We start from the raw sequence: 26,844 nt of genomic DNA, 5'->3' as shown, positions 1-26,844 counted from the left end.
CTCCCGGTGCATGGAGCCTGCTTCTCCCTCTGCCTGTGTCTCTGCCTCTCTCTCTCTCACTGTGTGCCTATCATAAATAAATAAAAATTAAAAAAAAAAATAAAAGAAAAAATAAAAGAAAAATGAGGCAGTTGGCCAAGATTGGGTAGCAATGGAACTCTAGCCAGATGCCAGCGTCAGATCCAGCAGGCTGTGCAGTGAGTGGGTGCCAGGCAGGGCGCACACCGCCCTCGAGTCTGGAGCAGCAGGGAGGCCATCTGGAGCCTTCCAGCCCAGAGGCAGCCATGTGACTTTTGCTTGCTCGTGCCCGCCAGGCGTTCTGCCGGGCCTGGCCTGCCCGCTGCCAGCTCTGAATGGGCATCGCCTTCCCATTCCCATTGGTCAAATCTCCATCTGGAGCTTGGAGCCCGCAGGGCCATCCTGGCTCCTTTCGGCTTCCCCTCTCTTTCCAATACAGACACCAAGTTCATTAAGTTGCTTTATTGTTCGGGTGATGGTAAGTCAGTCCCTGGGCATAAGGATCGGTGTCATAATGTCAGAAACAGGGAGACCAAGGGAGAAGGCACTGGTGACCATCTTCACTAATCCTCCTTCTCTGCCCATGAGGAAATGGGCGGGAGGTAAGAGAAGTCCAGGCCCCAGGCCAGGCCCCGGGCCGCAGCGGCTCTCAGAGCTTAGAGAAGGTGATGCTCTTCAGTTCCTTCTTCTCCATGGCAGCCTGGACCGACTTAATGATGTCCTGGGTTTGCAGCATGCTCATGTTCCAGGTCGCCTGGATGAAGAGGGTAGGGGAAGGCTGGAGTCGGACCAATGAAAAGCAGGGAGGAGGCAGCAGCGCACCAAGCAGAGGACAAGGCCTGCAGAGGGCTGCTGGGACCTGACTGGTTGCTATGGGATCAGAGGAGGGCTGTGATTGGTTGGACGCAGAGCCTTACCATGTAGTTGAGGCCCTCGGTCACCGGATGGTTGCGCGAGTAGATGAGGTTGATCTTGGTGCTCTGCACTGCCACGGGGCTCTTGGTGGAAATCTCGGCCGCCAGGGTGAAGGCTGCATCAAGCATGCCCTCCTTGTCTGGGAACACCCGGCTGCCGATGAGGGGAACCCGTAAGTGGGGCAGAGGGGGAGAAGCGGCCAGCCGCAAAGGGCTGTTTCTCTTAAGATTTTTTCAAAGATTTTTATTTGAGAGAGAGAGGGAGCATGAGCAGGGGGGAGCGGCAGAGAGAGAGGGAGAAGCAGACTGCCTGCTGAGCAGGGAGCCCCACCGGGGACTCGATCCCAGGATCCTAGTAGGATCATGACCCCAGCGGAAGGCAGTCGGTCAGGGACTGAGCCACCCAGGCGCCCGAAGGGCTTTCTCCCATGGATGCATAAGTGGCCAATCACAGTAGAAGGCAGAAAATCCGCCGTGAAATGAAACAATCAGAGCAGCCGCTGGAGCGCAGACTGAAGAACTGACCACGCTGAGAGAGGAAGCCCCGGGAATCTGCGAGGATGCACACCCGCCGGGAAGCGCCCGGCCCCGGTTGCCCCTGAGCTGTCAACCAGCGCAGGCCGCGGCTCCTACCTGACCAGCCCACTGGCCAGGGCCTCATCAGCCATCATTGTGCGGCAAGTGAAGGCCAGCTCGTTGACCAGACTGCAAGAGGACAGGGTGTATCAGGGGGACGGCAGTCATCCTGGGCCCAGGACACGCCCTGCGGTCCCCTCCCTGGCTCCTCCACCCACCTCTGGTTTCCGATGATTTTGGGTAGTCGCTGCAGCGTTCCCACATCTGCCGCCAGACCTATGTCCACTTCCTGGGGGGAGGCGGGGGGGCATCATGTCAGTCCTTGGTCTGTGGCTTTACTGCCCCCCACCATGCAACCTCAGTGGCAGCAAAATTCTGCATATATGGCAGAGGTCCCACTCCACACCCACCTCAGAAACTGCCCCCACAACACCCCATTTCATTGCCATCCACCTGCTTTTGCCCATGTAGTTTCCTTCAGCCTAGAACCCAGCCCACCTCCCAGTTCCTCTGCCCTCCCAGCTCCTCTGGGTCGGCCACATCTATCTCCAGATGGAAGCCCTCAAACCCTGTCCATCTGACCCCCTTCCTGCCTCTATGGGCTCCATCGTGGCTCGGGTCCTCTCCAGCACTGATCCCAGCAGCAACCCCAGCCTCACCCCCACCCCCATACCTTTACTTACTCCAAACCCCATGTGGACAGCATGGCCTACCCTTGACTTCCTTCATGGCCAAAGTGTGACTTTTTTTTTTTTTTTTTTAAGATTTACTTATTTATTTGAGAGAGAGAGCAGGGGAAAAGGCAAAGGGAGGGGAGACTCCCAAGCACACTCCCCACTGAACATGGAGCCCAATGCATGGGGCTCGATCTCACCACCCTGAAATCATGACCTGAGCTGACATCAAGAGTCAGATGCTTAACCCACTGAGCCACCCAGGCGCCCCCAAGGTGTTACTTCTTAAGGTTCAATTCTGTTTAACTCTTCCACGAAGCCCTCCCTTCTCACCCTCACTCTCACTCCCACCCTCTTAACCTGCTCTGTGGCTGCTTGGCTCCTGCCCTGCCAATCATCGCCCACCTCTGAGCAGGATTCCAGGAACCGGAAGCTCAGGAAGGCTCACCTTCACCTGGAAGAAAGCATCCTGGGCACAGTAGCGGATGTCACAGGCAGTGATGAGGTCCACACCTGCAAGGTGGAGGCCAGGGGGGTTAAACAACCGCAAGCACCGACCCCTCCTCCCAGGTGGTGCGTTGTGCCTCTGGGCATCATTTAACTAGAGATTGATCTGAGGCTGGAGGTCACTGGCTGAGGCGGAGAGGCAGCAGCCAACAGGCACCCCGCCAGGGCGAGGGCCCGGATGGGTGGTGGGTGGCTGACTCACCCGCACCGATGCAGGCCCCATGGATGGCAGCGATCACTGGCTTCGGACACTGCAAGGGAACAGAAAGGGTGGTGTCAGGGCTGGTCCAGAGGAGATGGACAGGGTTGGGGAGGGGTACCCCGCCAGCCCCCCAGAGAACCTTCTCGATGACACTGAAGGTCTCTTGGTATCTGGTGATGAGGTTACGGAGGTTCCAGCTGATGCGGGCCACATCATCTCCTTGGGGCTGAAGGATTTCTGAAGCCATGTCCATAAGGTCGATACCTGGTGGGGAGGCGTGAGGAGGACCCTGGAACCTCCCAGGCACCACCCTTCCCACTTGCCCCACCCCAGCATTACCCCCACTAGAGGTCAGAACTTAGCTTTAGCAGATTCGAACCCCCAAACCACCATGGGAGAAAGCCACTTGACACAGGACCTAGCAAGGGACTGCATCTTAGGTGTGAAATAAATAAAAGCTAGCATTTATAGGGTCATGATTCACTTTATTCTCACAACAACCCTATGAAGTGGGTCCTATTACTATCTCCATTTTACTGGGGGGAGGGTAAACTAAGGTACATGGAGTTTAAGCCACTTGCCCAAGGTCACACTGGCTTGTGAGTAGTGGCACGGGGTAAGCCCAGAACCATGCACTGGTTCCAGAGGTCACGCTTTTCACCATCGTGTCAGGTGGCTTAGGAGACAAGGGTTTTTGGCATGAGTCAACGGTGATGACTTTCCTCAGGAAGATTCAAGAGATGGAGCAATTTTTGTGGCTCCAACTGCAAGACGATCCCAAATCTGACCTTTCCTCCACTAATCATTCTCCAGGACCCCTGCTCTGCCGAAAATTGTTTCCCCTGGTCTCCCCACTCCCACCCCTGCCCTGACTTTTCCCCACAGCAGCCAAGCGAACTTGTGAGCACATCAGGGTCTTCTCTTCTTCCCACCCATCGCACTTACTTGGAAGAAAATACAAGGTATGTGCCAAAACCTTACCAGCCCTCATGGACATCGTTTCCAGCCTGTTCCTTTGGGCACAGAGGCCTCCGACAGCTGTTTCAACAACATCACATAGTCCCTTCCCGGGACTTTTGTTTTCCTACCTACAGGTCTCTGCCTAGGATAGTCCCTCCCTCTGTGGTGGTCAGAAGACTGACTCCAGAGGTGTCTGGGTGGCTCAGTAGTTGAGCATCTGCCTTTGGCTCAGGTCCTGATCCGGGGACCTGGGATTGAGTCCTGCATCGGGCTCCCCGCAGGAAGCCTGCTTCTCCTTCTACCTGTGTCTCTGCCCCTCTCTCTGTGTCTCTTGTGAATAAATAAATAAAATCTCTTTTTAAAAAAGAAGACTGACCGCATCATTCTGTTCAGGCCACAGCTCCTCAGAGAGGCCTACTCCGCTACCCTGGCTAAGTAGCATTCCTATCACCCTTTACATCCCTGTTATCACATAATTGTGGGCTTCTCGCACTTAGGGCCTGTCTCCCTCTCTAGGATGTGAGCTCCAGGAGGGGAGTTTTGTCTTTCTGCCCACTACTGCATTTGCATGCCTAAACAGAGTCTAGTATACAGCAAGTGCTCAATAAGTGAACTACAGACAGCAATGCCCACCCTCATTGAGCAGGGGTGCACGAGAGGGAGTGGGGGTAGCGTGGAGGAGAGGAGGAGCAGAGGGAGAGAGGGAGAGAGAATCTTAACCAGGCTCTATACTCAGGGCAATGCCTGACACGGGCTCGATCTTACAACTCTTGGGATCATGACCTGAGCCAAAATCACGATGAGTCTGATGCTTAACTGACTGAGCCACCTAGGTGCTCCTGACAATGTGACTGTTGAATAGAGATCTGAAGAAGGAGAGGGAGGGAGCTCTAGGGATATCTGGGATTAGAGCTCCAAATGTCAGGAAGAGCCAGTGCAAAGGCCCTGTGGTAGGAATGCTCCTGATCTGTGTGAACAGCATGGAGGAAGTGGGCAACCAGGTGCGTGGGGCCTCACTGGCCAGGCGGTGGACTTTGACTTACTCTGAGTAAGACTTTGCTATGAGATGGTTCTAAGCAAAATCATCCCTTGCTTTCTTCCTCCTGGGGTTAATCATTCTCATCCTTTTGGCTCTGAACAAAGTTATTTGATAAAACTGAAAAACCGCTCCCATATCTGGCCACACCCCTGACACTTGGCGGTGGGGGGGGGGGTGTTTGTGGCCCCCAGGGCTTGTTTAAATAAGAGGGACCTGGAGCACCTAGGTGACTCAGTCCTTAAGCATCTGCCTTCAGCTCAGGTCGTGATCCCAGAGTCCTGGGATTGAGCCCACATGGGCTCCCTGCTCAATGGAAGTCTGCTTGAGATTCTCTCTCCCTCCCCCTCTGCCCCTTGGCCCCATTTAGACGCTCGCACTTCCTCTCTCAAGTATATAAATAAAATCTCTAAAAATAAAGAAATAAGAGAGACTTGAGGATTTTTGGTTCAGGGTATAGCTGAATTTGTGCAAGGTAAATACAGGTAAGACAGGACTCCCGTGTGACCTCGGCCAGGCCACTTCATTCTCAGGGCCTCAGGCTTCTTCTCCACAAAATGAGGGTAAAACCCTCCCCAGAGGTGATAGAGAGGCCAGGCCTGGAGGAGACAGAGCCCCAGAGGCGCTTCACCCTGGGCCTGCCCTGTCACAGGGCATCACAGTTACCTCATGTGCCCCACTTCAGCGGAGGCCAGAAGTGCCCGCCGGCATCTCCTGGCTTTCACAGCGGGTCTGTGAAGCCTGTGTGACTCAACAGAACCCACGCTGGCTCCCAGAACAAGCCCAGCCTGGAAACTTGCAACACCTCCTATCCCTGGCTTTTCTGGTTTACCCACACCGCCCGGACCTGCACACCTGGGCTTCTGCAAACGCTTGAAATAAAGGACCAGACCATGGTACGAGGTGTCCTCCTCCCACCTAAGAACTGCTCATTGCAGACAAGCCCCCCATCTGGCTCCCCTGGGAACCTCGAAGTGCTCCAGATCTCATTCATAAACCTTACTCTGTTATTTGTTATTCTAAATAATAACGGCTCCATCAATAAAAGGTCTACACGTTTTAGGGGTGACTTGGTGGCGTTTTAGGGGTGCCTTGGTGATCGGTTTAAGGATCTGACTCTTGATTTCGGCTCAGGGCATGATCTCAGGGTCCGGAGATTAAGCCCCACGTTGGGCTCCCTGCCCAGTCTGCTTAAGGTTCTCTCTCTCCCTCTGCCCACCCCCTCCTGCTCTCACACTTACTCTCTCTCTAAAAAAAACCAAAAAACAAAAAACAAAAAAAATCCTAGCTCTGCCATTTTCCACTGTGAGAACCGGGCAAGTTTCTTCCTCTCTCTGGGCCTCAGTTGCTTCACACATAAAATGGGGGACGATAATTGCACTTATCTGGAAGGGTTCTGGGGAGAATTAATTAATATGTGGACAGGTCCAGACACTCTGCAGATGTTAAATACGTGTGGGCTACTTCCCTCCTTTTATTTATTTATTTATTTATTTATTTATTTATTTATTTATTTATTTAATTAGTGGTTCTATTCTATCATAGGAACTACTAATTACATTGAGTTTCTTCTTTCTGGCCTTGCAAGTCTTGCTGTTGAAAATGAGAGCAGATGGCTTCAGCCAGTTAGGAACTGAGATGATGGCCCCAGGCCTGACACAGCCACTGATGAAGCCTAGTCTTTCGTTTCTCTGGCACGAGCTCCGTGAAGAGGAGGGCTGAGAACCAGGGGCTACCTTCCTGTTTCTAGGTCCAGGGCCCCCAGGAAGGGGCTTGCGCTGTGGTGTCTGTCATCCAAACAGATCAACGAGGGATCCCTGGGTGGCGCAGCGGTTTAGCGCCTGCCTTTGGCCCAGGGTGTGATCCTGGAGACCCGGGATCGAATCCCATGTCGGGCTCCCGGTGCATGGAGCCTGTTTCTCCTTCTGCCTGTGTCTCTGCCTCTCTCTCTCTCTCTGTGACTATCATAAATTTAAAAAAAAAAAAAAAAAAGATCAACGAGAGGAGAATGAAGAGAGGGGACACGTAAAGATGTTAAGAGGGGAGACAACGAGAAATAGCCTGTTTACTGTCTGTCTTCCCCACTGAGCTGGCCACTCCGTGATGCCAGGGCCCGGGGCTGCCTCGGTCACCACTGTGTCCCCAGCAGCAGGCTGGGCCCTGTGCAGAGAGCAATGTACCCACCTACTGCTTCACTTCTGGAATGGAAGCTGCCCACATAGGACAACTAGCATGTTTTGGGTCGACAAGATATAAACCACCACCTGATGGCACAGGGTAGATTCTGGAGGAATTTGTCACTTAAAAGAAGGGACTAGCACCGTGAGAATTAGTTGGAGTTCTTTAAAAAAAAATTTTTTTTAAAGATTTATTTATTTGTTTGAGAGAGGGAGAGAGAAAGAACATGAGCGAGAGGGGCAGAGGGAGAGAGAATCTCAAGCTGACTCCACACTGGGTTTGGAGTCTGAGCGGGGCTCAAGTTTGCGGTCCTGATATCAGGACCTGAGCTGAAACCAAGAGTCATACCCTTAATCGACTGTGTCACCTAGGCACCCCGAGAGTTAGCTATTTTTAAAGTTTCTAGACTAAGGGGAGGCTGGAAGTTGTGCCTGAAGAACCAGAAAACAGAGTCCAGGGTAACCGTAGCTGCTGGAAAGTGAGGGGGGATATTCCAGAAAAAAGCGAGCCAGAGAAAGGAGCCCCAAATTCTATGGACCATCTCTGCCCAAATCTCTTGCTGACCCATGAACCATGCATGCAGCCCAGCAAGAGATCTAAAAACTGATTCCAACTAAGCTGCTAGAACAGGAAATTCAAGTCTCCAGAGGTAGAGAATAGGACCCAGAGTTTCCACATCGTCTTTCCATATCCCAATATCCAGGATACAACCCAGAATTTATTCCAAATGCAAACAAACAGGAGAATGAGACTCAGTCTTTCAAGAGAAAAGATAATGAACATAGACTGACCCCAATGTGACCCAGATGTTGGAACCAGGAGACAAGAGTTTTAAAGCAGTGGTTAGAACTAGGAGCAACAGTGCAAAGAACATGCTTGTGATCAATAACAAGCTACAGTAGAGAAACAGCAAATATAAAAAAAGAACCCAGTGAAAATTTGTGAACCAAAAACCACAGTATCTAAAATTTTAAAAATCACTGGATAGGCTTCACAGTAGAATTAGGATGACAAAGGATTCAGGGAATTTGGTCAATGGAAATTATCCAGCCTGAAGAACAGATGCGTGGGACAATTAAAAGTCCTAACAGACATGTAACTGGAAATCAGTGCGTGTGTGTTGAAAGCATGTTATTATAATACACTTTAGTGACATTAAAAAACAAACAAAAACAGACTGATAAGTTAAGGGCCTTGGTCAAGGCCACAAATCAGACTTCAAAGCTCATCATTCAGTCATGTTCTATTGGACTCATTTTGGTATTTGAATGTTTTATTTTTATTTTAAAGATTTTATTTGGGATCCCTGGGTGGCGCAGTGGTTTAACGCCTGCCTTTGGCCCAGGGCGCGATCCTGGAGACCTGGGATCGAATCCCACGTCAGGCTCCCGGTGCATGGAGCCTGCTTCTCCCTCTGCCTATGTCTCTGCCCCGCCACCCCCCCCCCCCCCCCGGTGACTATCATAAATAAGTAAAAATTAAAAAAAAAAGATTTATTAAAAAAATAAAATAAAGATTTTATTTATTTATTTATCTATTTATTCATTCATTCATTCATGAAAGACAGAGAGAGGCAGAGACATAGGCAGAGGGAGAAGCAGGTTCCCTGCAGGGAGCCCGATGTGGGACTCGATCCCAGGACCCCGGGTCATGACCTGAGCTGAAGGCAGATGCTCAACCACTGAGCCACCCAGGCCCCCCGTGGTATTTGAATGTTTTAAATTAAAGAAAGAAAAAGATACAAGTGGAAGTTAGAAGCTGGAACCCTAGTTAGGAAGCACTGCTCTAATGCCAGGAGCAGGGGAGACTGGCAGGGGTGAGGGTGGAGAGCAGCTGGTACCTGCAGTGAATACTTTTCCTGCACCAGAGATCACCACAGCCCGACAGTCAGGGTCTTGTGCTATCTTGTTGAAGCACTCCACCATCTCTCTGGGCGGGGCAAGGAGAGAAGGGCTGTGTCTTGGAAGGGTATCCCGTGCCCTCCTGAACTCTGTCCCCCACACCCCACTCCTGCCCACTCCCTCAGCCCCTGCCTCCTCCTGCAGGCAGGCCTCCATGATCCGCAGGCCCTACCTCCAGAAGGCCTTGTTCATGGCATTCCTCTTCTCAGGCCGGTTCAGCTGCACGTGCAGGATGTGCTTCTGGGCAGCTGTCACCCGAAGGGACTCATAGCTGTGGCCTGGTGCTTCTCTGGGGGCTGCTGTGGAGGCCTCATCTTGCGCAGCAGAGCTCAAGGGGCGAAGGCAAAGGCTGAGGCCCTGCGGGGTGGGCGCCACCAGTCCTGGGGAGATAAAGGAAAAGAAGAGGCTTTGAGGTGAGGACCCCAGGTTGGGGACACAGTGCCTTCAAGAGCAGAAGGGCCCCATTTCCTTTCAGTGATGTTAGACTGGGGAACACGGGTCCCTAAGAAACCTGTTTAGGAGGATACAAACTTTCAGATTAGGAGGGCACTTATCAGTGGCCTCAGTGAGAGGACTTCTTCAGACCCTTGATCGTGGGGCTGACCCTACATGGGGAACGCGAAGCGACCCAATTGTAAGGCACAGGCTTACAGAATTAGGGCGCTCTTTGGTTGGGAGCATATGCACCCCCTGTGTTTAAGGTGCTCAGCCCGGCACCCGCGACAGGCCTCCCCATCCAATGGCGCTTATGACGGCACGACGGAGCAACGGACTCCAGAGGTCGAGGTGACTCACGCCGCATTAGCAGATCTCGGAGACTGCGAGAAGCCGCCATCGCTGCCGCCATCGCAACCCAGGAGCTAGCGGAACTAGCCCGACAGACAGGAAAAAGCCAAGGGGGCGGGTACGACGCCACCATGTTTGGCGAGGGCACCGATGCCGCAGCCTGATGGCGCTGGCGCCCATACCTCCGCCATCTTTATTAAGGGCAACCGGAAACAGGCGTTTAGTAATGCGCCCTTTGCCCCAGTGGGAACCTGGCGTATTGTTGCTGCTGCACGTTTCAGCCCAGCGCTGTTGCATAATGGTGGGAGACACCGGGGACTGTTGAAAATGTTCAAGGACATAATGGCAGAGTAACTGCAGCCTTGCAATTTTGTCATCATGCACTGGGAACTTGTTAACTGGGGAAAAAAAAAGTTATCTAGTACTGAGCTTACCCTTGTAAGAGAATGAAAATATAGAGGAGCCAACATTGCGCGCTTTGCAATCTGTTTGAACTCGCACACCACCAAGAGTTCGCATTATTTTTGATTGTGCCCTGAGGAAATTGGAGCTTGGGGGAGGGAAAGTCACTAGTTGAAGGTATCTGGGCTTCAGGAGTGCCAAAGAGGGCATCTATGCGGCTCTGAAGTTCATGTGCTTAAAATAATTTCTTTAAAAAATAAAACTCCTCAGAAAAAGCCAGTTACCCAAGAACCTCAAAAGTGCCATAAAATTGCTTAAGCATGCTCTTTAGGGAATTGTGCACCAAGACAGAAGCCTCCAGGCAAATGGAATTGTAGGAAATACCTTGCCTTCTTAAATGTGTCATAGACGGGTTAAGCTCTTTTGGCAAACTTCCATCAACAGAGAACTGTTTATGGTTATCTATATAATGGGAAGCTCTGAAGCCACTGTGCAGACGCCAGGATAGGAAACAATTTTAAATTTCTTTAGAATTTATTTCTTATGATTTTATTTGAGAGCAAGTGTGTGATAGCACAAACAGGAGAGAGGGAGCAGCAGACTCCCCACTGAGCAGGGAGCCAGATGCTGGATCTCAAGACCCCGGGATCATGACCTGAGCTGAAGATGTTTAACAGACTGAGCCACCTGGGTGGCCCCTCTTTAGGATGTTTTAAAGTAATCTCTATACCCAGCATGGGGTTCAAACTCACAACCTGGAGATAGAGTCATATGCTTGACCAATTGAGCCAGCCAGGCACCCGAATAGAATTAGCATGATTGGTTGGTGTAAAAAAGATGGTTATATATGGCTGTTTGTGCATGGAGTACAATACATACACAGAGGATCTTCAAAACTGACAAGGGATAAAACTGAGTGCTGGGGGATCCCTGGGTGGCTCAGCGGCTTAGCGCCTGCCTTTGGCCCAGGGCGCGATCCTGGAGTCCCGGGATCGAGTCCCGCATCGGGCTCCCGGCATGGAGACTGCTTCTCCCTCTGCCTGTATCTCTGCCTCTCTCTCTCATTGAATAAATAAAATCTTAAAACAAGACTGGGTGCTGGGAGACAAAACGGGAAAACATTCTTACCCCCATGATTTACTTGAAAACAAATCCTAGAGGACTTAGAAGTTTATGGCTGCAAGGCAACTGTAGTTTCTCCTTTGCAAAGGTTGTTTGAAACCCTGGTGAAGCAGTTTGTTCGTTCCATAAATGCCATGTGACTTCAGATGTTAATAATCAGTTTAAATGACTTCACAACAAATTACCAAAGTGGGTTTTCTTTTCTAAGATTGTTTTTAAGAAATCGAACTCACAAGCCTGAGATCAAGAGTAGCATGCTCCACTGACTGAGCTCACCAGGCGCCAAAGTGAGCTTCCAGGTGCATATGCATCAAAAAGGCACAATGAGCTGACCTTTGCACTTGTTCTCTGCAGACTATTTCTTCCTTCCAGCATGAATCAAGGTCTTTAAAGTAGGTTCCTTCCACCTACAGCCCTCCCTCCCCCACGCCCCACTCCAACCATATACACATGTTCCCATTTACCACAATCTCAAGAGTTCTATCACATTGCAATTGTTAGCTTTCTAAAGTAGACTCTGCATCCAGTGTGGAACCCAACGCCAGGCTTGAACTCATGACCCTTGAAACCAAGACCTGAGATCGGGTCTGATGCTCAACCATCAGACTGAGCCTGAGCCACCCAGGAAGTATCTTTTAAGTCAGCAATTCCAGTGTTAAGAACTTACCTCCAGAGGAGTATGGGGAAGTTGGCTTGAGGTATTTGCATGCATATAGCAATGGTTTACAATAGCAAGAAACTAGATTTTCCCTTTAGGACCAGGGAAATTAGGACACATCCCCATGACACACTGCAGGGGTAAAGATAAGGAGAAAGCTCTGTAGGTGATACAAAACACTGTATAGTATAAAGGGTTTTGTTAAAAGTAAAACTTTGTGGTGGGAAGCACATCAAAAATTGTTAAAGGGGCTGGGAAGCAGAATTTCACTTTTTATTATAAGGTTGGAAAATAAAACCTCATAAAAGTATTTACTTGACAGGATTAAGGCTTTTTTCTTTAATCTCTTGAGGTTTTTAGTATTTTCAGCACCATTTACCTTTTAAGTGACTCTCCAACTAGATTCAGCTTGCTTGGGCAGGGTCCATGAAGAACACCACCAGACCTCCCAAGATTTTCAAGACTGCTTAATTGCCAGCAGCATTCCCAGGGCTGCGACGGCCTGGCCTGGCCTGGCCCGGCCCGCCGGCTGGGCCTGTATCTCCCAAGGGCCTGCAGCTGTGCTGTGTCCTGGCCTGCCTGCTCCTCCTCAAGAGACCAGGTGGGAGGGAAGCAGACACACCCTAGGATCCCAGTAAGCACGATGTTTATTTTCCAAACAATTTTATTGAAATGTGCTAAGAGTACACGGGCAGCACAAATGTATGAACAGGAAAAAAAAATCACATGTACAATAATTCTTTAAAAAGTGAAGGTTAATCTTGGGAGATATCAGGTCCCCTTCCCCTCCCCCTCCAGACTTCCAGCGTTTCCGTTATGGTTAAGCCCACTAACCTAGCATTTAAAAAAAGGAATACAGGAACTTTTGCAAAGGAAAAAAAAAGAAAAAAAACAAAAAACAAAAAAACAAAACAAACAGCATAAAGGAAAAATGTTTTCCTGCTCAGATGGGACTCTTCCTGGGCACCTATTAGGAGGCGTGCTGAGCAGTGGAGAAACACAACTTCAGAGTGTAAGGGTATGGACCATCTGCAAAGGAGAACAAAGAGAGGTTTAGCTGGGCTCCCCTCCATTTCTGCAGTTTGACCACAGGGATCTAACCGGTCCCTGGTCACTGCCCACCATGAACCTCGCAAACAAGCCCAATAGTGAAGGCACTTCCCCTCCCCTTCAACTCCATGGACAATCCCATTCCCAGCTCCTCAGCTGGCCCAGGGCCTAAGTAGGCAGGTGTTCCCTGCTGCCAGAACAGCCCCTTCCTGGGTACTATCTGAGCCAGCCTCTGCGACAGACAGTGTTGAGTGTTTACTGGCAGCTTCTGACGCACAGAATGCCAGTCCCTGGAGGAGGAGTCTCAGTAACCCTCAGGCTGGCAGTGGGTGGTGGCAAGCAGCCAGGCTAGCCCTCCCTCCCATGGGGACCATCAGGCTAATCTCCTGGTGACCAGGTACCCCCTGCCCATGTCAGCAACAGTGAAGAGATCTCTGGGGTCCTATGTTGATAGCAGGAGGACAGCTCTGGCTTGAAGCCAGACCACCATTAGGCCACCAGGGGGATGACTACAGGACACACAGATACTCACTTGGGTTTTTCATCTGGTAATGATTCAGGAAGCCCAAAGTCTCCAGGGCATCGCTCTTGGATTCCCACTCCAGCAGCCCAGAGGAGCTGCGTTCACCTGATCAAAATGCAAAAGTTTTAGGCCAACCTGAGCAGGAAGCAGGGGGCCACCGACCTACAGCCAAGGAACAGGGAAAGGTGGGGACACTTTACTCACTTTTGCCTGAGAATACTTTCACAGAAGATGGCCGTTTCACTCCCAGCTCATCGCAGATCTGCAAGACACAGCAAATGGATTCAGAAACAGGAACATCACATGGCAGGACTCAAGCCGCCCATGACAGAGTACTTACATTTTCCTGGACATTTTTTTTTTTTAAGATTTTACTTATTCATTGGGGTGGGGGGCAGGCTCCACACAGTGAGCCTGTGGGACTCAATCCCAGGACTCCAGGATCATGCCCTGGGTTGAAGGCATGCGCCAAAACACTGAGCCACCAGGGATCCCCCTTCCTGGACAGTTTTTAACCTCTGATCACACAACATACTCTAAGGTATCCCCATGATTAAAAAAAGGCTTAGAAACACCACTCTTAACTATGTTCTCACTACTGCTAACTACCATCATTACAGTAGAAACTGCTTTCTGAAATTCTCACCTGGTGTACTGGCAGTGTTTGCTGAACTCATGTCCAACACCCCGGGCCAGAGCAAGGTCTGAAGTCCAACCCTGCCAGTCAGCCAACCTCCCCCCTCAGTGTTCCAGTTTCCTCCGATGAGGCCTTAACAAGAGCCTCCCTTCTGATGTTATCTAAGCACGGGAGGGCCTGACTACGTAGACGCTCTGAGACTGGACTCTGATCACCCCTCTATCACCCAGACACGGAGAAACCTTTTTCAGCAAAGATGGAGCCATTCTCGCTTGTCAATAATAAAACAGTACAGCAAACTCCACCATTGCTAGAGGTTTGATGCCCTTCTCAGCCACTCCATCCTGGTCCCTGCTGCAGCCCTGGGATCCAACCCAGGGCCTGGCAGGGCCGGGGCTCAATAGGAACTGGTTGAAAGACAAAAAAAAAAAAAAAAAAAAAAAAAAAAAAAAGCCCACCCAGATGGCGGTGGTGAGGGACCACCTCCGCCACACCCACCTCGAAGAAGTTCTCCTCGGTCACCTCCAGAGGTGCATTGAAGAAGTGTAGCACGTTGCTAGGGTGCTGGATGCGATTCTTGGCTGCCTGCTCCGGAGTAGAGAACCGATTGTTCCTGGATTCGCTGAAGTCTTTATAACTGCAGGACCCGTCCTCTAGCCCGTAAGACTGCCCGGGCATGATGGCCGGTTGCTTGGAGACACTGTGCCAGGGGAGGGGAGCTCTGTTAGACCCCAAGCCCTCCACACTGGCCCCGTTCCCATCTGAAACACTGTGCGCCTCAGGGGCATTGCGCGCCACAGCTGAGGCGAGGCCAGCTCTCTCCCCCTGCTTCAGCTGAAGGCTGGGGAGTCTGCCCGCCACACCCAACTCCTGTCTGAACAAGCACCCAGTTGCGCTATGCTCCTGCTGGGCCCTTGCTAGAGTTGCCCCATTCCACTTCCCTTCTTTCCTTGGTCCCTCTCCAACGCTCCCAAGCCTGAGGAAACACAGAACCTACCAGACGTTCAGCTTCTGGCCGAACATGAAGTTGTTGTTGAGGTGAGTGATGGCCCGGTCCACAGCATAGCCATCAGCCATCTCCACCATGGCGGCCCCCGGCTTGCTTTTCATGAATTTCACCTTAAGGAGAGCAACCGTGATCAGCACTGCTGCCCAGCTCTGAGAGACCCTTCTCCCACCACATCTGAACTAGTTAAAAGCAAGGAACTCCTGGCTCTGGAGCGAGGCTTCCATTTCCTCACTTGTGAAAGAGGAACCCGGAGCAGAGAGAAGAGCATCTGGCCCACAGTAAGGGCTCAGCGCAACGGGCAGTGTTGTCACCTCAGGACGTAACCCATGCGTGCACTGCTTAACGGAGACCAACAAAAGCCGGGGGCACAGGGAGAAAACAGAGCAGCTACTTCTGTCGTCTGTTCACAGACGCACACGGTCTACGGAGGGCGGGCCACAATGGGACACACTGCCGTGGGTGACAGTACCGACAACCGTGAGAACCCATGCCAGAGGCGCTAAAGCCAGCTTCTGTAGCCTGAAATCCGGCTTCTACGTAAAGGTCTGTGAACCTGGGCAAGTTATTTACCCTCCGTGCCTCCGCTGCCCTGACTTCTCATCAAGGATTCTAGGACGGGCAAGTTGCTACGCTTCAAGCCCTTTCAATGCCACGAACGTTTGACCTGTGCTAGCTGTCACTGCCGTGAGCCCCGGGCTAAGCCAGGGGCCAGGAGCTCTTTAGACGCTTTCAGGACTCAGCTGGGTTCGAGAAAAGCCACCCGGTCAGAGGTGCACAGCCACCTTTCCTACAGGCACAGCAGGAAGGCCAGCGTTGCCAGATCATCATAAGTTTTCTGAAGAAAATCCTCACACGATGATCTTCGGCCACAATAGTTTTTTAAGTCATAAACATTCGTGTAACGTTAATACTTCCACACGAAGAAGTCCTGGTTAACACCCCCGGTTAAAAAACACAACTCCGATGGTGAGGACAAACCAAATGTCTGCAGCTGGCCGCCTGCTTCAGCGAGCCACCCTCTCTGCATCAGCCTGCTCCCAGCCAGGCTCCTTCCCCCACCGGGACGTCTGAGGTTCAGCCAGCTAGGTCTGTAAGGGAAGCAACGGACCTGACAGAGGCTCACCTTCTCCACATTGCCATACAAGCAGAAGACATTGAAGACCCGATCACAGTTCATCTTAGATTGATCCAAGCCATAGACCATGAGCACAGGGCTGTCGGCGTGGGGGCCATACTCGGGTGGTGGGGGAGGGGGTGGGGGGTGCCCATACTGGGGGCCGTAGCGACTTGGGCCCCGACGGTGACCCCCCACTGGTGGGCCCATCCTTCTCCCTTCGTAGTGAGGTGGGGGGGGCCCGTAGCCCTCATCATGGTAATGGCTGTGGTACCCACCGTGGGGCCCTCCTGGGGGGTGGGAAGGAAAGAGAGGGAGGACGGGTGAGAATTTGCGCGGCGGGCGGCGGGCAGGGGCACATGAGCCACGGGAGTCCACGGAGGGGAACCCCCTGCCCTCACCATATTCTGCGGGGTGATCTCCCAGGAGAGGGGGCTGTCTCTGGCGTTTGTTAGGGTTGCTGCCAGGGTCACCTGTGGACAGAGAAAGCAGTCAGAGACTAACTTGGAACAAAGAGGGTCACCCTCCTGACTAGAGGCTAACCTCAAAGCCCTTCAGTTCCTGCAAGCCTTAAGCAAACCCTCCCTTCCTCACTGGAGCTGCTGGGGCCTCCTTCCTGTGGCCTGACCCAGGGTGGGCATGAAGCCCATTCTCAAGGACGGAGCCCGCTTCTCTTCCCCTGCCCATGCCAAACAGCAGATTTCCTTTCTCTGGGAAGGATGAGGCCAGCTTCTGGGCTTTCTCCTGCCCTGGCCCAAATGGGAAGGCCAGCTCTTGGGCCCTCTGGGGAAACTGCAGATGCTACAGAAGCTGTTATATTATGGAGCCAAGAACAGATTTCTAAAATAACTCCCAATAAAGGGAGAGGAGCTTGAGCAAGAAAACCACCAAGATAAAGCAGGACAGAAAGATAAAATCTGGCTCCCAAAGTTCCAAGGTTCTAGGAGCTCTAGGCCCCACTTTCTAGGCCCTTTCTTTTGTCAACCCTGATACCCCCTCCCACTCCATCCCCTCCCCCACCAAGTTACATCCAACCCGAGGAGAGGGGGACTGTAGGAAAGGACAAGCAGGGCAACAACAGAACCAGTTCAATTGAGCAGTCATGTACAAGGCATCAACATTCTCAGACCCCGACAATGGCGCAGATCCACCCCAGACCCCAGCTGCAATTCATAGTCGCTACATGAATTTAGCGCTTGAGTGGCAGACACTGTTGCTAAGCGCTTTACAGACATCACCGCTTCTGAAATTCCTCACAACAACCCTATGAGGTAGGTACTAGTTTACCCCCGTTTTACAGATAAGGAACCTGAGCACTCAACTTTTAACTGAGTAGTTAAAAGACACTTTGGCCCAAGGTTACAAAGCAAGTTAGTGGCCGAGCCAGGATTTGAACCCAGGTCTGGCTGACTCCAAAACCCAGGGCTCGAGACCACTGCCCTTTCCTGCCACCCGGCCTGGGTTTTGTTTTCAACAATCAGTCATTACAAAGATGGAAAAGGGCTACTTACAGCAGAAGTACAGAGTACAATGTCCATTTGTCACAAAAAACAAATCTGTATTTTCTCTTACCATTGGACGCTTCAACAGTGAGTTAGCACAGTTCTGAAAGATGGCGTCCCATCAAACATACACTGCGACCCTGCATCACATGGTTTTACAGTCATAAATACAAGTTACGGTACACATCCGCTACAATTTTTCTTTTAAGAATTGTTTTTTAAAAGTCAATGTTTTGATTAAATCAAAAATGGCTCACAGATGTTCTGTCCTCAGAAGATACCAGAAAGTGGAAAATAAAGGTGTATGAAGTGGGTAGTGTCCCTCCATGTTGTCACCTCCTCACATTGTGTGCTGCAGTGCGGTGGTGCGGTGCTTCTGGCTGTGTAGCGCTCCGTGTGCGTGTCTCCTGGTTATGAAGTGTGCCAGTGGCCCCACTATGCCCGCGCTTTTGGCCTTGGGAGCGCGCCCGGTTACCCACCAGCAGGTAACTGTGTACCTCTGAGCTGTTTGGCTGTCTGGTTTTAGGTCTGTTTGGTTTTTTTGATTTTTTTTTTTTGTTGTGGTTTAAGTTTTTTTTTTTTTTTGTTTTCTGATCTCCAGTTGGTGCAGATTATGTTGGCAGCCGATGACTGCGGAAAAAATAAAAATATCGAAACAGAAAAGAACAAAAAAAAGGCCCTCCCCAAACCAAAGGACTTAAAAAAACCAAAAACCAAAAAACAACCCATATGGCGAGGAATGGAGAGAGGATCCTATTGTCTTGGAGGCCCATGGAATCTACTTCGGTCTATGAAACGTTCTCCGAAAAGAGCGCCGCTGGCTGGCTGGGAGAGCTCTGTTCTCTGTGTTTCCTACTTCTGTGTACATTCTCGGGTTCGAGTTTGCTTGGATTTTGACTTTTTTTTTAATGTTTAGTAAAAAAGCAGTGTCTGCTGCCATGTTGCGTCTCTTTCTCTCTTTGTCTCTGTCTGCCTCTGTCTCTGTGCTTGTAGCTGTTCCTTGGAGCGCGGTGTGGTGTTCTTGATGTAGTGAGCTCAAGTCTGCGGCTGTTTCTGGGGACGTGGTGGAGGCTGCGTGTTCTGTTCTCTCCAGGAAGAGCTAGTGGTTTCTACCCTGTGTGTTGGTGAGCAATGTGCAGAGGCAGAGCCGCTGAAGTATGGTTCCCGAGGGGTGGCGAAGCACCGCCCTCACTCCAGGCCACCTCATCAGCTCTCGTTTTTGCCCCCCAGCCTCGGGGCGGCCAGAGCTGAGAGGCATCAAAACCAATGCACAGCCAGCCCCTGCCACTAGCCCCTGCCGGTCTGCACATCTTCTATTATGTTCCTTGGAGAAGAAATGGTTGGTTGCCATGTTTCTGTTAGCGGTCATGTAATGCCATTGCCCGCTCTGGTACATTCACTCGGTCACCAATTTGCCTCTGACCTCTGGAGGGGCAGCCAGGCCCACAGTGCCCACTGTGAGGGTCCTGGGGAAGAATCTAGCCCACCCTGCCCACTGCTTCCCAGCTGTGAGGGCGAGCAAGACAGGCCCACCTAGGAATGGGGGCCTTTGGCCTCCCAGGGCCCGTTGAGAGGTCAGCAACCGGCCTCCTCCCTCAGCCCGTGGCCTAGTCCGACGTATCAGACCAAGATAGACAGAGATGGACGGTCTTGCTGAGGGGGTGCCGCTGTTTCAAAGGCAATCCTCCACCTCTCCCTCCTATCCAAGGCAAACCATTCTTGACAGATTCTAGGAAGGGGGTTGTCCGTTTGGGCCCCCTGTAGAGATGTTGAGTCCCCGCTACAAGGGAGGTGAGGCATGTCCGCCCTGCTCCAATCCAGGGTGTCTCACCTCCACAAAGTCAACTTGCTCAAAGGCTCTCCTCCAAGGGCCCGGGAGCCCTCATTGCCTCCCCCACTCTGCCCCCGCCCTTCCCCCAGCAAACCCTCTCGATAGTGGAGAGCAAGAGAACCATTCCTGGCCCAGTGAGGATGGAGAGTCAGTGACCCTAGGCAGGCTCCTAGAAGGGAAGCAGCAGAATCCATCTGGGAGCTGCTGCTGGTTTATGTAAGCCATTGCCTCGCCCTGTGCTCAACGAGGCCCTGCTCCCCCACCCCGTCCAAGCCTCTGCCCTGGCTCTACACCCTCAGGCACATCAAAGGGCCCCCAGCAGCAGCTAGAACCTAGAGGTCCCCTCATTCAGCCTCTCCCACTAGAGCGTCTTTTCCAAGAGCTGACCACCCCACCGCCCCAGGCCCTCCCATGTCCACAGGGAGCCCAATGGCATTACATAACCCTGAGCCCGGGTCTATGGAGTGCACTAGTCGAGTGAAGGCAAGGCGGGTGTGTTTAGAACAAAGTGGCCATCAGGATTACCTTGTCCACTGAGATTGGGATTTGTGTAGTCCCAAGTATCCTGATCGTTCTTGAACACATTCAAGCGTGTGGGCTGCAGGGACAAGACAAAGCTTGAAGTTAGCCAGGCCCCAGTTCACCAGGAAGGTGACAAGGGGCAGTCACTTCCCAGACCTACCTTCGCATATTCAATCTTCAGAGTGCAACAACCCGAGTAAATATCAGCCCCATTGAGCGAGGCCTTGGCCCGCTGGGCACTCTGCACAGAGTCAAATGTGCGTAAAGTTAAGGAAAGCCCCGAGATGGGTGTGCTTTGGGAAGGGCTTCACGGGAGGACGACGAGGGAATCCCCAAAAACCATATACTGCATGTGCACTTAGCTCACTGCCTGGTCACTAGCCGCTTGCAGGAGACGCGCTGAAGTGCTGCCCCAGGTGGGCAGTCACTGTCTGGAGTTCCTGTCATCTACACTCACAACCCAAGACCCACAGGTGACAGCACCTCCCTCTGCCACCATCCCAGGCCAAGCCACTTTTCCTTTGCCCACTCCTCTCTCCTGTGCCATGTGCTTTGACTAAACCTGGACAACACCACCCCCCACCCCCATGGCACCCTAGACTCTGAGCTTTCACACTACATGCCCCATTCTTTAACGATCCCTCCCATCAGACCAGGGGCTCTGTGAAGAAACCAGGCACATGGCAGGCATCAGGAGCTCCATGCTGGTTGAAAGGATGGACTTCCTGCCGAGCCTTGAGAGCACCCCCAACTCTGAGAACACCCCCTTTCCCATCGAAGGATATTCCACCATGGCCTGGACTCCATTCTTCCGGAAAATAACAATTCTCTGGACAGGACCACAAGGGTTGCAGATAGTGTAAAGAACATCCTGTAGAAAGCATATAGGCAAGATGAAAAGGCACTGGCAGGTCAATCTGGCTCAGGGGAGAGGAAGGGAAGAAGAGAGGCTCACAAAAGCATCTGTAAGGCAGCTCGTTGGCACATACCGTGGTAATGGAATAGATCGGGTTCAAGATGGTAAAGAGAAGCACGCTGTTGACGCTCCGGGAGTCATCTGAGTCCCCGGGCCGGGAGATCTTCTGGCTGGTAGAGTAATTGACAAAAGCCGGGTGGCCAGCAATGTAGATTTGGTTGTCAGCTGCGTAGTTCACAGCGTTGCAAGCCCCCAGCACGTCTTCAAACTCCACCAACGCTTGTCTCTTTTTAGGCATTACTACCACATAGCTGGCAGAAAGAACACATATATTTCAGCTCTTGCAGGAGAATATGGACAAGAAAGTGGCATTCCAGATATTCCCTGAACAGACTCATCCCTCTGGACTCCTCTGTACCCCCACCATGGTTTCCTGACCTGAACATCCTGCACCCTAGGTGGCACAACATGCAAAGAGACGTAGGCATCACCTCCTCTGGGGAGCCTGCCTTCGAGAATCCTCCTCCCCTGGCTGAGTCAGATGCCTCCCGCAGGCTCCTGGGCTTTCCTCTCACAGTGCTAATCACTCTGGATGGGAAGCTATCTGGAAGGGGCCCCCAAACAGTTTCATTTGCTACTCTATTCCCAGTGCCTAACATGTGACAAAAACGCTTGCTACGTGAGTGAGAGAATGTGGACTAGAAGCTACAAATGGGGGGTGGGAAGACATGGAACTTGCCACCTCACCCAAAGTGTAAGGGCTAAACCCAAGAGTGGAGAAGCCCTAGGACCTAGCCAAAGAACCCTGGGTCAAACTGGTCATGTCACTTCCAACCAAAACCCAAGGACACAAAGGACACCAACTTCTATGTCCAACCCGTGGCCTCTGAATGGAGTACCTGATGGGTCCAAATTCCTGCAAGGCCTCCACAAGGTCAGCTTCCACCACGCCGTCAATCAAGCCCCTGATGTGAACAACCGGGGAGGCAGGGGTTTTGTGTGGGTCATCGTAGTTCTCCTATGAAAGGAAGCAAAATCATAACTTCATTTCCTGCTGTACAAGATGCAGGCCCACTGTCCTCTGTGTTGTTGGGAACCCAATCAGATAAGACACTTAAATGTCAAACAGCACGGACAACAAGGGATGGCAATACAAACCAATCACCTCAAAAGGATTTTAGGCCTGCAGAGCACAGGGCCTGAGTGCGTGACCACTTGCCACTGCCTCTTGCTGTAGCTTCTTCTTCTTTTAAAGATAATTTATTCATTCATGAGATACACAGAGAAAGGGAGAGCGAGGTAGAGACACAGGCAGAGAGAGAAGCAGGCTCCATGCAGGGAGCCCGATGTGGGACTCGATCCCGGAACTCCAGGATCACACCCTGGGCGGAAGGCAGGCGCTAAACCGCTGAGCCACCCAGGGATCCCCTCTTGCTGTAGCTTCTGAGGAAGGCAAAATGTAAGATAAGACATGCCCCATATCTTACATTCCTCCTAGAATTCTTCTCTACCCACTGGTCAAGGAAACGGGGAAACAACTGAGATAGGAAGGGCACAGAACTAGCAGGAAGAACTCAAACAGTTTTCTGCTGCAGTCTGAATGAATCACAACATTCTCTTGGAATGCAACTTTGACCTTTCCCTAGTGGAACAAGCCCAGTCAAGCATTACGGTTCCCCACCATTCACCCCCAGGACCAGTCACACAGTAAAACACCCATGCCCCAGAAGCTGTGAAAGCCAGGGCCGACTCAACCACTTCTAGCCTTTAATCACCCACCCAAATCTGTGTTGGAAAATACTGCCTAGGCCAGACTAAGGAAAAACAAGATATGAAAAGTCTTTCAGAAAGAAAAAAAACTCCAACCCACACCACTAAAACTCAAGACAGCTCCCTTGCAAGAACTATCTTTCCACCCACACAGAGGGAGACGCCTCTGGGAATCAGGAAGAAAGTAACTTTCTCCATGTCTCCTGGGCTCTGGGCCCAACCTCCTGTCTAAGAGCCACCAAGCAGAAGCCCATGGAACAGGGGCAGAATTGGATTCTATTTCAGGAATGAACCACACAAACCACAGGAGGCACACCCGCCTGATGGTTACCAGCTCAGCAGTTTAGAGTTCCATAGCCCATAAATTCTAATCCCAGCCCCGCCCCCATAGCTATATGATCTGAACAAACTTCCCTCAGCCCTTGGAGTCCCGAATTGTAATACCACCCTGTAACTCACACAGAAGTGTTAAGATTTAGCTTAAGTACTTCCAAAATGTGTGCAACAAGGCCTGGGAGAAATTGAAACACTAGAAATCACAGCTACAGGTCACCACCAAACCCTGGAAAATCCTGCAAATGGCTGAACGGGAGAGGACTTCGTGAACTTGGGAGGGAGGAGGGAATGGGCTCCAAGCCAGGAGGAACAAACGGTGGTCCTTCCCAACTAGGAGGCCAAAGACGTCGAAAACCTCCCAAAACGCCCACCCTCATGGAACATTCTGGTTCATCAAACCAAACGCACCCACTTAAGCCCCGGTACTTTTAAGCAAACTTGTGATGGTTCCAAAGCTTAGTTCAATTCCCACACGGCTCAAAAGACCTTTCGCAAGCCTTTCTTCTGGTTTTCACAGCCCACAAAAACGGGGACACAGTCTGTTCTCGGGGAACATGCTCAAAGTAGATCAACTTCTGTGTCGACACGAACCATGACGCGATAAAGATTTAATAGCAATCGGGCAAAATTCCCCACTCAAGTGCGGAAAAGGCCACCGCCCACCCGTTCCCGCTCACGCGGTGCTCCCCCCACCCGCCCACGAGGCCCAAGCACAAGTAGTGCGCTTGCGCAGGAGGGCAGTGAATTAAACGATAAAGGAAAAGAAACGGCCCGGCCGCGTGCCCGGCCCCCACACTCCAGCCCGCGGCGCCTGCGCATTGCGCCACCCGCAGCGCGAGCTCCTTCCTCCGCCTCCCACACCCCCCCTCCGCTCTGACTAGCGCGCACGCGCAAGCGCCTGTCCTCGCGCAAACCCCGCCGTTTGCCCAATGCCTGCCCCTCCCCCACCCCGTCACGGCGTGAGGGCCTTGGGCGCGTGCGCAGAGGCGCCCCCCCGCAAATGAATACCCTCAAGGTGGAAATTTTTCCCTCCCTTCACGGCCGTCCCCGGCGCCTAGGGCCCTGGCCTCACCCCGCCGCCGCCGCCCGCCGCCCCGGCTCCTCCACCGCCGCCGCCACCGCCTCCGTGCTGGTCGCCAGCGTTGTCCGTCTTGAGCCGCTTAGGGGCTCGGCCGCCCTCACTGCCGCCGCCGTAGTAGCGGCCACCGCCGCCTCCGCCGCCCGCCGCCGCCATCTTCACCATCGCTCCCGACCGCCTCCGCTGCTCGTCCGGCTGCTGCCTCTGCTCCAGCCGCCGACGCCGCTTCTCCGCCCGGGGCAGCAGCCTCCGCGACATGGCGGCGCAGAACCCGCCTCCCCCCGCCTCTCATTGGGGGAGGGACACGCCCGTCACCCGCCGCCCCCACCCGATAGGGGGAGCCACTGGTCCCGCCAAGGGGGGAGGGGAAGCCTCCGCACGCCTCGCGCGCCTATTGGGTACAGCCCACGCCGTTCTGCAGCCGGGCCCGCCCTCGTTTGTCTGGGACACTCCTTATAGGCGAGTGCTTTCTGCCAGTCATTCGCCCGACCCCGCCGCCTTAAAATAAACTCCAATTTGATAGGTCGGATTTCTGGCACGGCCCGGCCTCCCGTGGAGCCCCTGATAGGAAGAACGCTCCCCATTCGCTTGGGGAGCCCCGCCTTCTTCCCACTTTGATTGGCTCCCTCACTGGTCCATCAAACCGAAAAGCCTTAGTGTTCCAGTCACGACTCCCCCCTTCCCGCGCCACTCCGCAAGGAGAAAAGGAAAGCCCTCCCTCTGGCCTCTCTCCAGTGGTTACTGCAGATGCCCATCTCCTGCGTCTCTACCCGATTAGTCAATGACGAGGGGGAAGGGTCCCCTCGCTTGGACGCTACGACCACCGGTGGTCTCTGATTGGGTGCAGAAAGGAAGCCCTCCCCAGGCCGACGGGCGTTCTTTGGCGCAGTCTAGGACGGGATCGGGGGCGAGGGCGCGAGCGCCCATAGGCTTCCAGGCGTCTCCGGAGGCGGGGCGACCCTATAAACGAGCCAAGGCCTGGGGTACCCCGAGTATTTATTGACATGCTGTGTGTGGCGCCGAGGGCCAGCCCGAGACGGGGGCAGCTGCCAGTGCAGCGTCCCCACCGCTGTACCTTTTCCCTCCCCACCTCGATCCTTCACGAGACCGGAGGAATTTTAATAACCCAAACTTAACCCTTTCGGGAGAAAACCATTTGCAGCTGCCGACTGTCTTCGGACCCTGTCAAGTTGGCCGGCGTCATCTCACGCATCCGCTCCGCCTCTACATTCAGCCAGAATAGCGCCTTTCAGTTTGCACAAAGGGAGGACCCTTCACGCCCCTTTCGACCTTTGCCCGCGTAGGCCCTTCCAGCTACAAACCCCTCCTGCCGGCAATCACTCGCGCTGTCCGTGCGGCAGTCGCTACTCTGAAAGAGGTCCCTGTCCCTACTCGTCCCCGTGATAACTCCCGACCACCCAGGCCAGTGGCTTTCACGCGCCTGCCCCGGTCCTGATCTCTGTGGCTCGTCACAGGCTGGTGACTGTCCCTTTTCCCGCGCGGAAGTCCTGTGTGGGTAAGGGAGCGGCGGTCCCGGCCCAAGCCGTAGTGACGCTGGCCCCCTAGCAAGCACCAGGCACCGTGCACCAAAGGGGAGTCCCGGTGTTCTAGGTGTCCGGGCCCTCCTTCCTTGGGGACAGGGTAGGGCAACCCTGAAGATTCCCCCTCCCTCCGGCTCCGGGGTCCAACGCCGTTCCCAAGAGCCGGGACCTAGGGGCGGGGTGGGGGGTCGAGCCAGGAGCCCGCGTTAGGGGGCTGTCTCTCGGAGGTGGGACGGGAGATCCTGAGCTTAGAGAGGACAGAATCGTGGGAAATAGGGGCGCCCCCCCAAGGACGCTTCGGAATCTTCCCTCCGGTGAAAGGAAAGGGGGTTCCTAAAATAATAGGAGCCCTCGTGGAAACTAAGTTTGAAATGGGGTCAGTGAGCTACGAGAGTGGGACAGGACCGACGGGCCCGCAGATTTGGGGAGATGAGAAAGTTGGGAGCGGGCTGCCGGCGATCTCAATCAGTTCCCGGTCACACCGGGAAAATCCCAAAAGGCCGGCGGAACACCGAAAAGGGGGGGGGGGGGGGGGCGGCGCCTCCAACACGTGATCGTGGCGACGGAGGGAGGCGGGGCGGGTCCCACCGAAGGGCGGGGTCGCGAGATCCCGACGTCAGAGGAATGCGGTGGGGGGAGGGGGGAGGGGGGAGAGGGGCCCCTCCCCTCCCCGCCCCCGCGCCCGGCCCGTACGCCCCTCGCGCCGACGCGCGCTGCCGGGACGCGGCGGAACCGTCCTCGGCGCCGCGCGTTCCGGGTCGCCCGCCCGCTCACACCCTCGGCGGGCGGCCGGGCCGTCGCGTTCCCCGCACCGCCAGGCTCCCGGCCTCCGCCCCTCCCCCACCCCCTGCGCTCCGGCGGCGGGCGGCGCCTCCCCCCCGCCCCCCGCCCCCCGCCCCGACCCCTCGCCCCCAGCCCCTACCAGCTCGGCGGCGAGCCTGGCCGGCCGTCCGGGATCGAAAAGAGCAGACACTGGGAAGTTTTGGGGGAGGGAGGGGCGGGCCTTAAAGGGACCACGACCTCTTTTCAGCCTGGGAAAAAAAAACGGGGGGGGGGAGATCGAGAGTTGCTCTGCGTTTGA

At 53.4% G+C, this 26,844-nt stretch overlaps 2 protein-coding genes across 6 annotated transcripts; both read right to left on the bottom strand.

Annotated features, from left to right (window-relative positions):
• Nucleotides 1-465: 465 nt before the first annotated feature.
• On the bottom strand, nt 466-9,929 carry LOC119876011 (delta(3,5)-Delta(2,4)-dienoyl-CoA isomerase, mitochondrial-like). The gene is made up of 10 exons (XM_038528965.1): nt 9,762-9,929; nt 9,139-9,346; nt 8,906-8,994; nt 3,031-3,155; nt 2,892-2,940; nt 2,631-2,695; nt 1,727-1,797; nt 1,566-1,637; nt 936-1,086; nt 466-772 (listed from the first exon to the last, which is right to left on the bottom strand). Exons 1-10 carry the CDS (start codon nt 9,883-9,885, stop codon nt 668-670), a joined length of 1,059 nt encoding a protein of 352 aa, XP_038384893.1. The 5' UTR covers nt 9,886-9,929; the 3' UTR covers nt 466-667.
• Nucleotides 9,930-12,580: 2,651 nt separating this feature from the next.
• On the bottom strand, nt 12,581-26,833 carry HNRNPL (heterogeneous nuclear ribonucleoprotein L). 5 transcript variants are annotated; one of them, XM_038528945.1, is made up of 13 exons: nt 26,686-26,709; nt 21,938-22,056; nt 21,112-21,349; nt 20,908-20,993; nt 20,283-20,379; nt 20,126-20,198; nt 16,669-16,740; nt 16,277-16,557; nt 15,142-15,263; nt 14,643-14,844; nt 13,712-13,769; nt 13,517-13,612; nt 12,581-12,963 (listed from the first exon to the last, which is right to left on the bottom strand). In XM_038528945.1, the coding sequence occupies exons 3-13, from the start codon at nt 21,334-21,336 to the stop codon at nt 12,905-12,907; spliced, it is 1,371 nt and encodes a 456-aa protein (XP_038384873.1). In that variant the 5' UTR covers nt 21,337-21,349; nt 21,938-22,056; nt 26,686-26,709; the 3' UTR covers nt 12,581-12,904. The 5 variants fall into 5 exon arrangements, with proteins under 5 accessions (XP_038384873.1, XP_038384872.1, XP_038384874.1 ...); XM_038528944.1 differs by lacking the exon at nt 26,686-26,709 and adding an exon at nt 24,217-24,480; XM_038528946.1 differs by lacking the exon at nt 26,686-26,709 and adding an exon at nt 23,553-23,754.
• Nucleotides 26,834-26,844: the final 11 nt, after the last annotated feature.

The sequence above is a fragment of the Canis lupus genome, chromosome 1 (genome assembly GCF_011100685.1).
Source record: "Canis lupus familiaris isolate Mischka breed German Shepherd chromosome 1, alternate assembly UU_Cfam_GSD_1.0, whole genome shotgun sequence".
Lineage (NCBI taxonomy): Eukaryota > Metazoa > Chordata > Mammalia > Carnivora > Canidae > Canis > Canis lupus.
The sequence above is the reverse complement of the archived record's forward strand: the minus strand, read 5'-3'. Positions and strand labels throughout refer to the sequence as shown.

Excerpts from the sequence above, each read along its gene's own strand:
- LOC119876011 (XM_038528965.1), bottom strand. The coding sequence starts at position 9,885 with ATGGTGGCGTCGTACCCGCCCCCTTGGCTTTTTCCTGTCTGTCGGGCT. Across the intron at positions 2,941-3,030 it reads CCTTCAGTGTCATCGAGAAG|TGTCCGAAGCCAGTGATCGC; the intron begins GTTCTCTGGGGG and ends GTTCCCTTGCAG. Across the intron at positions 773-935 it reads CCGAGGGCCTCAACTACATG|GCGACCTGGAACATGAGCAT; the intron begins GTAAGGCTCTGC and ends CTCTTCATCCAG.
- HNRNPL (XM_038528943.1), bottom strand. The coding sequence starts at position 24,480 with ATGTCGCGGAGGCTGCTGCCCCGGGCGGAGAAGCGGCGTCGGCGGCTG. Across the intron at positions 22,057-24,216 it reads CGGCGGGCGGCGGCGGCGGG|GAGAACTACGATGACCCACA; the intron begins GTGAGGCCAGGG and ends TTCCTTTCATAG. Across the intron at positions 15,264-16,276 it reads TGTATGGCAATGTGGAGAAG|GTGAAATTCATGAAAAGCAA; the intron begins GTGAGCCTCTGT and ends GCTCTCCTTAAG.